The sequence below is a fragment of the Rhagoletis pomonella genome, unplaced genomic scaffold (genome assembly GCF_013731165.1).
Source record: "Rhagoletis pomonella isolate Grant_MI unplaced genomic scaffold, Rhpom_1.0 Rhpom_scaffold_00008, whole genome shotgun sequence".
Taxonomy (NCBI): domain Eukaryota; kingdom Metazoa; phylum Arthropoda; class Insecta; order Diptera; family Tephritidae; genus Rhagoletis; species Rhagoletis pomonella.
In genome coordinates, this window is record NW_023458562.1 from 39,173,610 (window position 1) to 39,188,120 (window position 14,511).

The 14,511-nt window shown below is 34.0% G+C and overlaps 1 protein-coding gene across 1 annotated transcript in view; it reads right to left on the reverse strand.

The window, feature by feature from the left end:
* The window catches only part of LOC118744850 (hemicentin-1), a gene marked incomplete at both ends in the record, with an annotated part of 365,034 nt that overhangs the window by 71,144 nt on the left and 279,379 nt on the right, over window positions 1–14,511 (reverse strand). Inside the window, 1 exon segment of the mRNA XM_036478225.1 lies at window positions 1,557–1,706. Within this exon segment, the coding sequence (XP_036334118.1) occupies window positions 1,557–1,706 (150 nt within the window).

A 14,511-nucleotide genomic window follows, 5' to 3' on the forward strand; every position in this document is an offset into this window, starting at 1 on the left:
AAACCTCACCAGAGTGGAAATCGTATATCTTTGATTTATAAAACTACTTCATAGCCAATAAATGCAAGTGTGGGTGTGGGTGTGAAAAATGCGTGTCTGTTGCGGTTAGCATTTTAATGAAGTCGGAGAGAATTCGAATCTGAATTTCAATAGAATGCGGATGCTCACACATACATACAAAAAATGCGCCTTAAGTATTGCAAAAAGAATAAGTAGAAAAAGAAAATTTTGATATGCATCACAAACAGTTGAATAAATAAGAATTTACGTACTACTGATCTTTGGTTACTGTGGAATAATAAAATTTAAAAAAATGTTAAATGTACTCTGCGTGTTTAATGCACCAGATTGCATACTGAATTAAGTGGTAGGCGTACAGGGTTTTATTTTCAGGAATATTTGCTCCTTACTTGGAGATTCTGGAACTGGTTAAGAAATATAAGAGGTAATATCAGACTAGAATCTATAATTCCACCGATATTGTGATTTTGGTCCACAAAGCCAAGTCGTGGGTTAGGAGGACGTGCAAAAAAAATGTGTTCAAAGTAATATTTGTATGAGGATTTTTAAATAGAAACTTGCAAAGAAAACAAACTCCTAATTCCGTCTGCATGACTCCTACACGACTTTGCAACTCACTTTAAGTTGCTTTTGTTATAGCTAGTTTAGAGTGAAGTATTTATCAAAATCCCGTCAAAAAGCTAACTTACGTTGGTTTTCTTTAACAATTGATAATTTTTGACTGCAGTGTCGTATTACTGTTTAAATCAATTATTTTTTGATTTTAACCAAAAAAAAACAGCATGTTGTAAGCATCGTAAAACAACTTTAAATATGTCCACCTCCAACTGCAATATACACAGATTTTTATTTTTAGAGTTCAACCAACAAAAAAAAAAAAAAAAAAAATTAGCAGCTAGCGTGATTTCCGACGTATCCTTCTCAGTCTATAAAGTTATTTAAATCTAAAAAATAGTCATAATTTTTACGTAGAAAAGTAAATCTAAATATTTTTTATTGCCTTTGGGCGAAAAAAATAAGAATATTACGTATAATAATCACTATTTATACTGGATCGAAAAAAAATAATAATAATAATAATTGTTTCCGTTGACCGAAATAAATAATAATGCTTAAAGGGCAATACTAATTATTACCACACATTTTGTTACCAGCGCAGAATAAACTTGTAGTTTACGGAACTTTTTTCTTATCTTTAAGACGAGTATAATAATTAAAAGTACTAGTAGTAACCACCCGAAATTCGGGTGAACGCATTAAAGAAATACTTACAGATATTAAGTCTATCTTTGAGTTCTTGAAAAAATAACCTTTTAGGCACTTCTATCCTTTTTTCTTGTTTCTAGAAGCCACAAAGTAAAATTGAAATACGACAACGACCAAAAAATATATAAAAAACAGAAATTATTTACAAAAAACCTTAATTTCCTCTACTTCACAAAAACAAGTTACATGGTTTTTTATGACAGGATAAATTTGCCGAAAAAATTTTCATATGAACATAAAAAAAGTAATCGACTTTGGTTTCTACTTGCCTCTTCGCGCGTATCCTTCATCAATGTGCTGCCTTTCCACCAGGTTATCGTTGGTGCCGGACGTGAACCGATTACCATGCACTTTAGTGGATATGGATTATCGGCCGACAAAGGCCGATTTTCTCCTTGCAATTTCACAATCAACGGTCGTACTGTTTCGGCGGGTGTATAAAAGCAGTAAAAAGACAAGAAATAAACCAAATTAATAGGCGATGGCATAAAAACTTCATTTGTAATGGATATACATATATTTATTTGTACACACATATACATATGTACATATACATATATGTATGTAATTTATAGTAGAAACATATGGTAGAAACAATTTTTAATTACCTTCGCTAGTTTGATAGCTGATTTTAAGGGGATTTTAGGGTCATAAAAATGTTGGTCCTTGGCGAGTCATGAAAGCCGCCAAAATGGAGTTTTTTCATTTAACTACTAATAGATTCCAAAGTGGTATAATTGATTGAAAATATAATTTTCTCAGATCCTTTTACCCTAGAATCCTTTACCTTCGAATAACAAAATGTCTACCCTATTAAGTACAACTTTAACCCTTACAAAATTAAAAATTTTAGTAGGCGTTGCTTTTTTCCCTTGGTAGCGTAAAAATAAATTAATTAACAGAAAGGTTACAGTGACATGAAATTTTATTTCCACCGGACTAAATGTTGATATTGATACCTGCCAGTCTACGTGTTCGCTTGCCATGGCGTATGAGTTATCTATGAACATCAACACTTACTTCGATTGCAAGAGAAATTTCAGGCTACTGTAACCTTCCTGTTTATCAATTTATTTTTACGCTTTCAATGAAAAAAAATCCATCGCTAACTAAATTGTTTAATTTTTCTCATTGTATGTTTGTATTCAACGGGGTAGAAATTGAGTTAGTTGAACTGAGTATGTTAAGGAGGTATTCTAGGGTAAAAAGATTTGAGAAAGATATAGAGTATGCGAAATTAATAGTAATAAATAAAGGAGTTATGAAGAAAACTCGATTTTAGCTATTTTCAGGACAAGCAAAGGACGAAAATTCTCTCAAAGTAAGCTTTCAAAATAGGGGGTAACTGCAATTTTATTTTCGTGACCCAGTCTAATGAACTTGTACATATGTATAGTATTTGAGTGTGTTTGTGTGCGAATGTGGGTGAAATACGGAATAAGAAAGAATTGCCAGAAACAATGCTAAAGAGAAAGTCCCACTGAGCACTTGGAGTGTGAACAGAAGCGTGACAATCACAAATAATAACGTCAATAAAAAAGAATTACGCGCCAACACGTCGCAACAAAATAATTTCACGCTACAATAAAAATCAAACAAAATTTCATAGGCAGTTTGTTTGCTGAATCTGGATTTTGTAATTAATTATATTTGTTGTTTTAAAGTGTGTACATCTATTGCCTCTAGCAATAATTTTCCATGGTAATACTAGTACCAACGTTCTTTATTGTTACTTCTGCACTTACATTTTTACTACTTACTTATTTGTTGTGTTGATTGCTCCTGCAAAGGCTTTGCCAATGGACAGTAGCACAAATGAATTTTTCTTATTTCAAACAAAAAAAAATCTAGATATATTAATATGTACATACATGTTCTGGAAAACCTGTAAGTAAGTAAGAAGAAGAGCTAATTAATGCTACCAGAGCGAACCGTTTTGAAATAAGAAACATTTTACTCTCTCCAGTAAAATTTGGGAAACCTTACATACAGGGTTTTGCATTATCTTGATATGCGGATTTGTACTTTAAACCACGATATATGTATACAGGGTGTCCTAAACCACCCGTCCACCATCTCTGAATTGGAAGGAAATGTGTTTATTATCGGAGATTCTTTACCTTTTAGTTGTATTGCTGACCTGCGGTTTCGACCGGAATTGGGTTAAACTGACCGGAAATACATTTTTTTAATTAGACAAATATGGCTTTACTACTTATTCGGATTCATAAGATAAAAATAGGAAAATTTTGTTTAAAACGTTATTCTTAGGAGTTTTTTTTCTACCTTTAAATGACCTTCGAAGTTCAACTAATCCCAGACTTCTCAACGAGTGAAATTTTTCTAATAGAAAACGAAAAAAATATGAATTACCAAGTCGAGGATCGTATTGCGGACTTCCGGTTTCGACCTGAACTGGGTTAAATTGGCCGAAAGTCCAATGCATAACTTTTGTCGTAAACTTAATAAAACTCTCCCGTCGTTTCCCTTCTGTGCCAACTAACGGCTACTGGAATGACCAAATGAAACCAAGCCCTTCTCCACTTGGTCTTTTCATCGCTAAGGAGGACTTCCTCTTCATCTGTTACCAGCACACTTTCAGAGCTGAGGCGTTGCTGACCATTCGTACGACATGACCAAGCTAGCGTAACCGCTGCATTTAATTTCGCCGAACTGTGTATATATCATTGTAAGGCTCATACAGCTTATAGTTCCATCGTCTGTAATATTCGACATCGCCAACGCGCAAAGGCCCGTAAAACTTCCGCAGATTCATTCTCTCGAAAACTCCAACAGCATCCTCATCAGATATTTTCATTGTCTATGCCTCCGCGGCATACACCAGCATGGGCATGATAAGTGACTTATAGAGTGTGAGAGAGGACTTTACATATCCACTACCTATTCAGTCTAAAGAAGCACTTGTTGGCAGGAGTTATTCATCATTAGATTTCAAGGCTGACATATTATTATTGCTGTTAGTACTGGTTCCCCAATAAAAGAAGTCGTGTACTTTTTCGAACCCTATGGCTGAATGGTTAGAGGTGCGTATGTACTACCACTCCGTAGCACCTACCTTGGATTCCAAGAAAGGTTTTTCTAACAGCGATCGACCATCGAAAGGTAATAGCAAACTTCTATGTGTATTGCTGTCATAAAAAAGTTTCTCATAAAATCTCTTTTCCATTCGGAAAAAATTTTAGGTCCCTCAATTAGTCTAACAACATGAAGACAAATACCACAAATTGGAGGAGAAGCTCGGTCAAACACTCAACTTAAAAGTGTATGCGCCAAAAAAACTATTATTATACTTCTTCATATTCAACAATTTTGTTGACCTTGTTTCCGTTTTAATGAAATACAGTTGTGGAAAAGAACAATAAATTATAAAAATGGTAGAAGTCATAGCTATTTCGGAGATCACCACATCTCTGATCAGACTTCTTCAGTGGGATTCGATCCGACAACCCCAGCTGCCTCATTCAGTTGCCTACGCACTGTGCTAAGTTCGCCTTATAATCTGTTGTTGCTTTTTTCACTTTTTTCATGTGAGCCAACTACAATCAAGCGCAGCTTCACACTTGATTTCCGTTCCGCTCATTTATAGTATCAAAGCACTGTGTGTTCCCTTACTCCTCTCTGTCAGCCATAACGCAATCTTGGATGATCAAAGCACTTGTGGTGTTTAATGTAATATAACCTTCAAAATTTTACACAAATGGAAAATTGTAAATGACCTGGTTTGTTGGTGATCAATTACCAGAAGCGTAAGAAGATGTAGTCATAACACAGGATTTCCTAGGGGAACTTTTAAATTCTATAATTGCAGGTGGCCAAGATGTATAAGAAATTGGAGTCCAAGTCGAACCGGACTTGCTATATGATGATAGTTCCACGGATGAAAATCAGGAATAAAATAATTTAAACTCATACCTTAATAATATAAGTTTGGTCGACTGTGCATCTCAGTAACGAAATAATTTTTTAAACCAATCAGATTAACCCTTCTGCGGCACCCTGAAAATGTGCATATGGAAACTGTGCATATAAGCTCTTTTATTGTTTGGAAAACCATAGCTGATTATGCTTTTAACAAATAGACAACGCCGCAGGTTATTTAAAATTACCTAACTCTGTAATTAAATAACATTTTCATGAAAATTGGGTAATTTTGATCCAACCATTGCAGAAGGGTTAAGAAAACCCCGTCAGAAAACCGTCGCATTATGGAACAGCACGACCAGGGCATCAAGATGAACCTTATGCATGAAAATCTGACGCGCTCGAAGAAATCCAAATAACTATATTGTGCATTTTCAAGAAGACGCCACGAGCTTGCGTCACGTCAGAATCGTCCGATTATTGAATGGGAGCTTCACTCACTATCAATAACTGAGGCACTCGAGTGAATCCGTATACCTAACTGCTTTTGTTACATATCATCCACCCATCGCTGAAAGGAAAAACATCCCATGACATTTTTCGCTTTTTATCATCTAATCTTCAAAATCCAATAGGTCAAAATGACGCTCGAGTAAATCCCGATTTAGCATACTGGGCCCCACTACTATAACAAACAAATCGTAGTAGAAAGACCAGTAACATGTCCAAAAATTTAAATAAATAATTCAACGTATTCAGTCTCCGCTGTCTGGTGCAATTTAAGGCTGTTGAAACAACGGTCAGAGTGATGTGATTCAAAAGGCGACCGCGCTGTAGATACCGTCATTTTAACCACGTTTTTCAGTTCTTGTTGTTACTGGTTTCGTTGTCAGTCGTCCTTATACATACATACGTATAGTATGTGCAGGCTTCAGTTTGCATTTTGCTTGCAATATCAGTTTACACAAAGAACCTGAACAAAAGCGAAAACACAAACAATGCTTACTTATTAAACAAGTATTCATAAAAAATAAAAATAAAATAAATTATAAAAACCTCTTTAAAATGGCCGTCAACAGTTGCGGTGCTTCAACGGCGTGACAATTGTCAATTTCTTGCTCCCTGCAAGTGGTTTGCTTTTATTATGTACTAAGTATGTACTCGTGTTTGTGTGTACACATTAATGACTGCGGTTGCTCGTGCTGTTTATTCCGTCGCATTTAATGCGGCACGTACAATTCACTTCAGTTGCATTCTGTTGTTATTTGTATTTAATTCAGTTCATTATTTTTGTATATTTTTTTTTAATTGGTTGCAAATGTTGTCGCCTCTGGACTCAAAAGTGATAGGACTCGGGGCACCTTTCAAAATTTCTCCTCTTCTTGAAATTCTACGTTACTAAGTATATATAAATGAAGAGGATGCTCATGAAATGTTTACATTTTACTCTGGAAGTACATATTTTGTACATATCTGGGAACGTTTGACAGAACAACTGAAGTCTACATATATTACACGGACAAACGAATTTTACATTCGATCTTCGACCTTCGATAACCAGCGAAGATCGAAAATCGGATGCAAATCATAATAAGGGCCATTGGGTGCTTTTCGTCTAGCTGATTTTATTTTTTATGCACATATTTTTATGGTGGCCGCAGTAGCCGAGTGGTTAGAGGTGCACACTCCCTCTTTCTCTCCTACCCACAGTGGGTTTCGATTTGAATACTTTGAATGCTGGAGCGTCGGTGTCCATTCGAACGACATACCCAAACCAGCTTTGCCGCTTGTAAAGCTCATATAGATCATCGTTCCATCATCTGCGGTATTCACCGTCGCAACTGTCTAAAGGCACGTAAATCTTCTGCAAGATATTTCGCTCGAATACTCCAAGAGCCGTCTCATTGTCCATGCTTCTGTGACATATACCAGAACAATTTTAATGAAAACTCTATAGCGTTAAGAATGGCCCATAAATGTACATATGAAATCATACACGCTGAAAATTCTTTATTGTTCCCTTCCCGGAACTACGCCGCTGCTATGTACACTAGACTGCATCACTCCTCATACAAAAAAAAACTGTACCGTTTTTGCATTGGAACTATAAAATATATTACTACTTTATTTTTTATGAATAAGGCTATAAGACTTACGCCAAAATATTTCGGAAAAATATTAAGATTTACGTGATCGACTTAAAAATACCACCAAAAAATTTTGTTTTTATGAATAAGAATAGGTTTTTAAGGTATTTTTTGAAAAACCAGTTTAAGCTTAAAAAATCTCCATAAAAATTTATAAAAAAATGTTCAACGTAATCGTAGTGATGAAATTTTTGATGCTATTTTTTTAACTTTTTTCAAAGATTGGTTTAAGGAAATCTTGAATAACTGGGCCAAAACTTGTGGGATATCATTGGAAAGGTATTTTCCGCCCTTTCATTTCTTTGCAAATAAGCTTGCTCAAAATATGAAAGAAAAAGTTAGGGTGAAGAGCATCTTTCTAAGTTCAATCAAGATGTGTTGAAATTAAAAAAAATGGGACTTGAATGAGTTTTTTTTGCAATGAAAACACCTTTCCAATGATACCCCATAAGTCTAAATGAGTATAGTTTTGGTCCAGTTATTCAAGTTTTTCTTAAACCAATCTTTGAGAAAAGGTAAAAAAACATCATTAAAATCTTATTATTACGATTCCGTTGGAAAAAATGTTAGAATATTTTTATACATATTTTAGAAGCTTAAACTGTTTTATTATCTGAGGGATTTTTTTTCAAAAAATTCTTAAAAAAAAACTATTTTTATTCACAGAAAACTCCATTTTTAGTGGTATTTTCAAATCAGTCCAGCTCACGTAAATCTTGGTATTATTTTGAAATGCTTTGGTGCACGTCTTCAAATATAATAAATTTTGTAACCCCGGCGGAAAAACTGCAAATTTTTTTGGTGAAGCAGTCTAATGTACATACATATAGCTCCTCTTTGGCCAAGCTATCGCTATCTATTTGTTACTGGTGCTGTTTATATTTGGTTTACGCACGCAGCCATGGAAATTACAACGTGACATTTAATTGAGTTGCTGCTATTCGAGCGCTGTTAATGGTGGTATTTCTCACTGCAACCACAATAGTTGCATGCATTGTTGCTGCAGCGGATTTTATAAAAAAAAATGTGCTTCACGGATAATAAAATCATTATTTAAATAAACAATATGGTCAGATTTATTTTTTTGATGTAACAATAACTGATTTTTTGGCTTTAAGATCACCTTTTTCACGAAGTATTTTTATATATTTCGTTTAGCATTTATGGATGCAAGCTTCCCTTTTTTATAGTCATTATGGGAGGTATTCCGAAATTTCAGAGATAAGAACAGTTTCCTATCTTGAAACAGTTTTTTACTAAAATGTGTGTTCCTTCGTTGCTCTTCTCGAAAATAGTTGCTGTACATTATTACGAAGAAAAAGTTTGGCAATGAGATATTTATCGACAAGAACGTGGGAATTTTGCTTAAATCAAATGCCATACACAACAGCCCTATGAACTGTTAGAATTGATTCGTTGCGCCAGGTGTACGCAAAATTCAATCGTTAAACAGTTTTAACTGTTTTCAGCGGTAACCGTAAAGGCGAGACCGCACAAAATTTCACAGTCGTGTGTACCAGAATTGTATTGACAGTGCCCTATCCAAAGCGGGGTAAACATTTTATCCAAATAATCCTCCTTATGGAGTTTTTCGCAATACCAATGTGACCTGATTTGCGCAATTAATTTTAAAGTACCGTGGATTGGATGTTGAAAAAAAATCTCTTGGACAGTTTGGAGCGCTCTCACGCAAATAATTTTAGAAGAGTTATTTCACTCTTACAATTGACTCTCCTACAGGAATACGACCACACTGTTGTGAAAATCTCAAGTTTGGAAATGGCAAAAAAAAAACACTTAAACAATAAATTTAATATTGGGTCGTAGTTTATGGATCTGTTAGACCAACAGCTCATGACCAAAAAACTCATCATACTTCAGCTCGATTGAAATTTTTTGTGAGAGATCGGAGGGCTGGCTTCGGTCTTGACAATGAGTTTTTAGCTATTAAAGATGTCAATTAAAACCGATTACTCAACATACTTCAGATGGTTTGAAATTGTGGTAAAAATTTATTTGCAGTATATAGAAAATGAACTCAAGAGTGGCTGCCAATTCAAATGGTCTTAACCTTTAACTGTGGAGGTGGTGGTAAAATTTACCCTCTCTTTAAATATTTTTGAATTACTTTCCTATGTTGTGCTCCAGCAACTTGATTCTCTCAGTATCTTCACATTTCGTTGTCCGTATTGATCAGCTATGTTTTTGCTGTGGAAGAAATGCTGATGCTGGTGTATAAATTACCACTCCTCAAAGTTTATTCAACTTTTTCTTTGAAGGAAGGCTGACCTGTATTTTTTACAATTAAATTTTTTTTAATATGATCTCTTTTATTTCTTTAAATATATATATTTGGCTGTGAAAATATGGCCCTTATGCCTTAGATTAATTTTTATTTTACACTTTTTTTATAAGTTTACTATGTGATGTTTTCGTTCTTGTGAATAATAAAAGCCTTGTGAGATAAAGTGCGACTTTTGTTGATTTTAAAAGAAAAAAGAAAATTTTGTATTTATTTTAACTTAAAATTCTAGTAGCTTAGTTTAAAAGAAATAACTAAATAAATAAGACAGAACGAAAAATGACACTGATGATGGCACAATGCCGAAACCGGTTTGTCTGCAAACCGAACTTGACAAGGGATGACGGAAATTCGTTCCAATATACATCATCTTACCACCCTGACGGAAAAATCAACCAACACCAACACACAAATAATTATACCATGATGAATTTGTATTTAAATTTCTAACTAAAATTCAAACGGGTCTAATTTACCACCACGTCACAGACTACGTCCAAAAAATTCACCTCTATAGTTAAAGGTTAAAGTACTGCTAGCCCATGTTGAAAGTGCATTGTTGCAAGTATAAGTCAACATACTTCAGACCAGCTGTCCTTTTTACAGCACATTAGTAATATTGTAAAGATATTAAATATCTTCGGCCAGCCTATTCTGATAGTCACAACATATGAAAAATGTCAAAACGTATGTTATGTATGCTATTTTCCAGATTAGATCCTTAATATATTTTTATTTGTATGAAAAAAAATTTAATTTAACAAGGCGAAAATTAAATAAAGTAATGTAAAAAAATGTTTTTTTAAAAATAAGCTTTTATTTAACATGTTTAATCAAAGGAATAAAATAAAGTAGTGAAACAAAAGATTTTTTAGCAAGAAAATTTTGTCAAAACTGCACTAAAATGAATAAAATAAAATAAGTTAAGGTCTCGTTAAAGTTACTAAAAGCCATTTAGTGAAAGGAGTTATTCAAACTCTAATGAAAATTACTAACAATTTGTACTAATTTACTTCGCTTTTAAAAAAGCTTGTCGCGCGAATAGCAAACCGGCATTTAAATATCTGTATACATACCTAACCAATTATGCAAGTTATCTTACCTGTAATACCAATACCGATCAATGGCGCACCCTTTACTCACGTTGCCAGGCATGTGACCATATTGTTTTGCACTTACTAACTTTGCTGACGCGGCACACGCGCAACCACCGATCAGGTCAAGTATCGGAATTATTGAAATCATGGGAATTGCAATATAAGCAATTCCTGTCTGCACGCGCAAGCCCCAACTTGCGAAATGTGGGAACTGCAACCTTAGCATAAGTAGTTAGGAGTAAGAGGTTAGCCAGTAAGTGAATTCATATGTTTGAGTTAGTTAATTTTGGGACGTGCAAGTGACACGTAATAAATTGTGATAAGCTCAACTCGAGTTGTCCGTCTTTTAATTACGGTTTGAAAAACATCGGCGAACAGTGGGTTCGCCGCACCTTTAATTTTTTATATCTCTCGCGAAACGAGAGATTAACTTGCATGTACGCTGAATTCGCCGACAAGCTTTTTTAAAAACGAAGTAAATTAGTACAAATTGTTAGTAATTTTCATTAGAGTTTGAATAACTCCTTTCACTAAATGGCTTTTAGTAACTTTAACGAGACCTTAACTTATTTTATTTTATTCATTTTAGTGCAGTTTTGACAAAATTTTCTTGCTAAAAAATCTTTTGTTTCACTACTTTATTTTATTCCTTTGATTAAACATGTTAAATAAAAGCTTATTTTAAAAAAAAATATTTTTTTTACATTTCTTTATTTTCTAATTTTTAGTCCATTTATAAAAGCGTTGTATATTAAATAGTTTTATTTTATTTTATGTACAAAATTTTGCAATAGATATTAAAATAATTCAACTTGCTATGAAAGAGAACAGAAGACTATGCAAGCAAAATGTTGTTTGCTTACGTTTTGTATAAACATACATACATATAGCAGCAGTTAATTTCATTTAAAGAAATGGCGTGTCGTCCACTTCCGCTGTAGCATGGCATATATTTAAGCGCAATATTAAAGTTCTTCTGGCGGGAAACTTCTCGAGTCTTCTAATTGTATCTCCTTGATATAATGCCTACAACGAGGTTCATATCTAGACTAGGTTGATATCTAGAATTTGCCATAAATAGCTTTGCTCTGGTTTTACGTTCTTTGGCAAATTACGCTCTGTTAGCCATAAATTTTACTAATTTTTGACCGTTTTTGAATCAAGACCCCTGGACCATATAGGGAATTCATTTATATTTTAAATTGCATTGTCATCGTGATTGGAACTATGCTGAAAATTTCTAGTCTCTAACTTGTCGGGAAGTTAGTATAAAATCGATTGGAAATTTCCACGATTTACGCGGGATGACCAAGTTAAATAAAAGCTTACAATAAAAATAACAAGCTTCTAACGATGAAAGCCAATGGATAATTAAAGAAATGATAAATGGTCGTAGCGTATGAGTAACATTTTCCAGTTAGGTCGTCCGCACATGGGTCGTATCGTAATCGGCGCAACATGAAATTTTTATGCTGCGGCGATGACGATACGCCTATTAAGCCGCTTACGAAGGGATTTAAAATGGTCAATTACATTTGTATGTACATAAAAAATGTGGAAACAAATGTAAACATCATTCTGTTTATTTAGTTTATTTAGAAGTAAAATAGAAAATTTTTTGTTTCAGAGAAGTTAGCTAAAGATTATTTCTAATTTGGATCATTTTACCAAAAAATTTAGATGAAGCTAGTCGATTTCGTTAAGCCTGGAATTCAACATATAATTGTTGTATATACGAGTAGACTCGCGATTATTAATGAATTCGACTATTTTTATGTCACAAACGAATAATTTCGCACCAAAATGCGTGTAAGCACATTGAAAAAAAATATACAAACTACAATCGTACTTAGGCGTTATGCTCCATGCATGTTGTGAAGGTTACGCGTAACTGCACTGCAGCAAAATTTAGACAGTCTGACAAAACGCTAGTTCCGCCCTACAAATATCAGAACTGTCTCTGAACTACTTCAAAAGGGATGCAGAGCTGGATGGTTGAAACTCATATGTTAATAGTTGCGCTTTCATCGGTGTTACTTATCCTGGTCATGTGAAAGCTGACAAACGATGCTATACTAAAATTTTTTCCATTTTATAATCCCTAAAACTAATACCAAACTGTTTTCGTTTATTTAAATTGCAATTCTCTACATAGTTTATGGGGCCACTGCTAAAATATTTTCAAAAAAGTCGTTATTAGTAACATTAATGTCATTTTTATAGATATATACGTACCTATAAAATTGCTTTTCGTTTTAAATATTTTTCGTTAAGTTTTTATTTAAGTACTATGTCTCATATTCCATAAAATATTTAAACTCAAATTTCTTACTGTGCTGCAAACTTGATAGAACTCGAAAACCTGCCTTCAAATTTCAAACTTTTTAATCAGAGATTTTTTTTTGTAAATTTTTCGAGCATTCTGTTTTGTAGCCCGTCAAATTGTAGTGTAGTAAAATGTAATATTGCATCTTAAACGAAAATATTTCAAAAGGAGAATACCTTCAAGAGCGTGCGTAAAAAGCGTTGTCAAAAATCAGCGCGATTAATTATACTAAATTTGAATGGGCTATAGAACTGCATACTTATAAACTCTGATTTAAAATATTGAAGTTTTTATAACAGTTTCTAGAATTCTACTTATTTTCCAACACAGTTAGAGACGTGAATTTATATGTTTATATTATAACAGTTATGAGCCATCCTTAAAAAAAAAATTACGAAAAATATTTAGCATGAAAACCATTGTGAATATTTAAAACTCTGTATATTTCTAACTCGATGCAGGCGAGTCTACCTTTCAATACAATTTAATACAATTTAACGCTGAGTTATCACAAATAAGCTTTCAATTTACCACCGTTTTTCTGATTTTTCACACGACTTAGTTTAAATATTTAATTATAAGTAACACGGAAATACCCATTATGCGTAACAAATATAAATTATTTTTAAGAATAACGGCGAAGTCGATTTCTATTTGACAAACTCTTTAACTCGACACGGGTGCTTCAAAGCATACTCAACCGATTCAAACACGAACGGGAACCCATATGCAACTACTGCGGAAGAGATGTAATATACGACGTCTTTTTTGACTGTATGCGATTTTGCAGTACCTTCGCAACATATCTGGCGAGAGTTTCACGCTTGAGTCACTCTTCGCAGCATGCATGTGACGCAATAGCAGAGGCGGTGAACAGGCCAAGGACCTCTGAATGGCCACGGCATAGCAGCGGCGACTAACTACATTTCTCATTCACGATGTAGTGCTTGACGTCATTCCCGTGGGGTGCGGAGTTCTAAGAAATAGCATGCTTTTCCTGGTTTTATAGGGACATTTGAGAGCCCTTGAAAAAAACTGTTAAAGTATAAACAGAACGAGTTCGCTGAGTAAATTTCGACGGAGCGATGCCGCTGGGTGATATTCGCTTAACATTTCGTCAAGCAAAACTGAACTGGAACAATAATTCAGTACAACTACAAATATTGTGGAAGATTGTCTTTAAAAAATGCTAGTTTGAAAATAAGAAAGGGCTAGAAAAAAGTCACGCAGCTAAATCCTAAATTTCGAAGCTAAACGACGAAAAAAGAGCTAGATCTAGCCTCAAAAAGGCTAAACTGGCAACAGTATTTGCAGAGAACTTCTTTGCCAAGTTCAATTACCCTTGTTTCAGTGTTGTCATATTCACAGTTTTAAGACCTGATTACAGCTTCCTTAAATTATCTCCTAAATAGTACATATTAAAGTTTTGTCAAAATTTTAGATGTGAAAGAATAAATTAAAATATCCCCC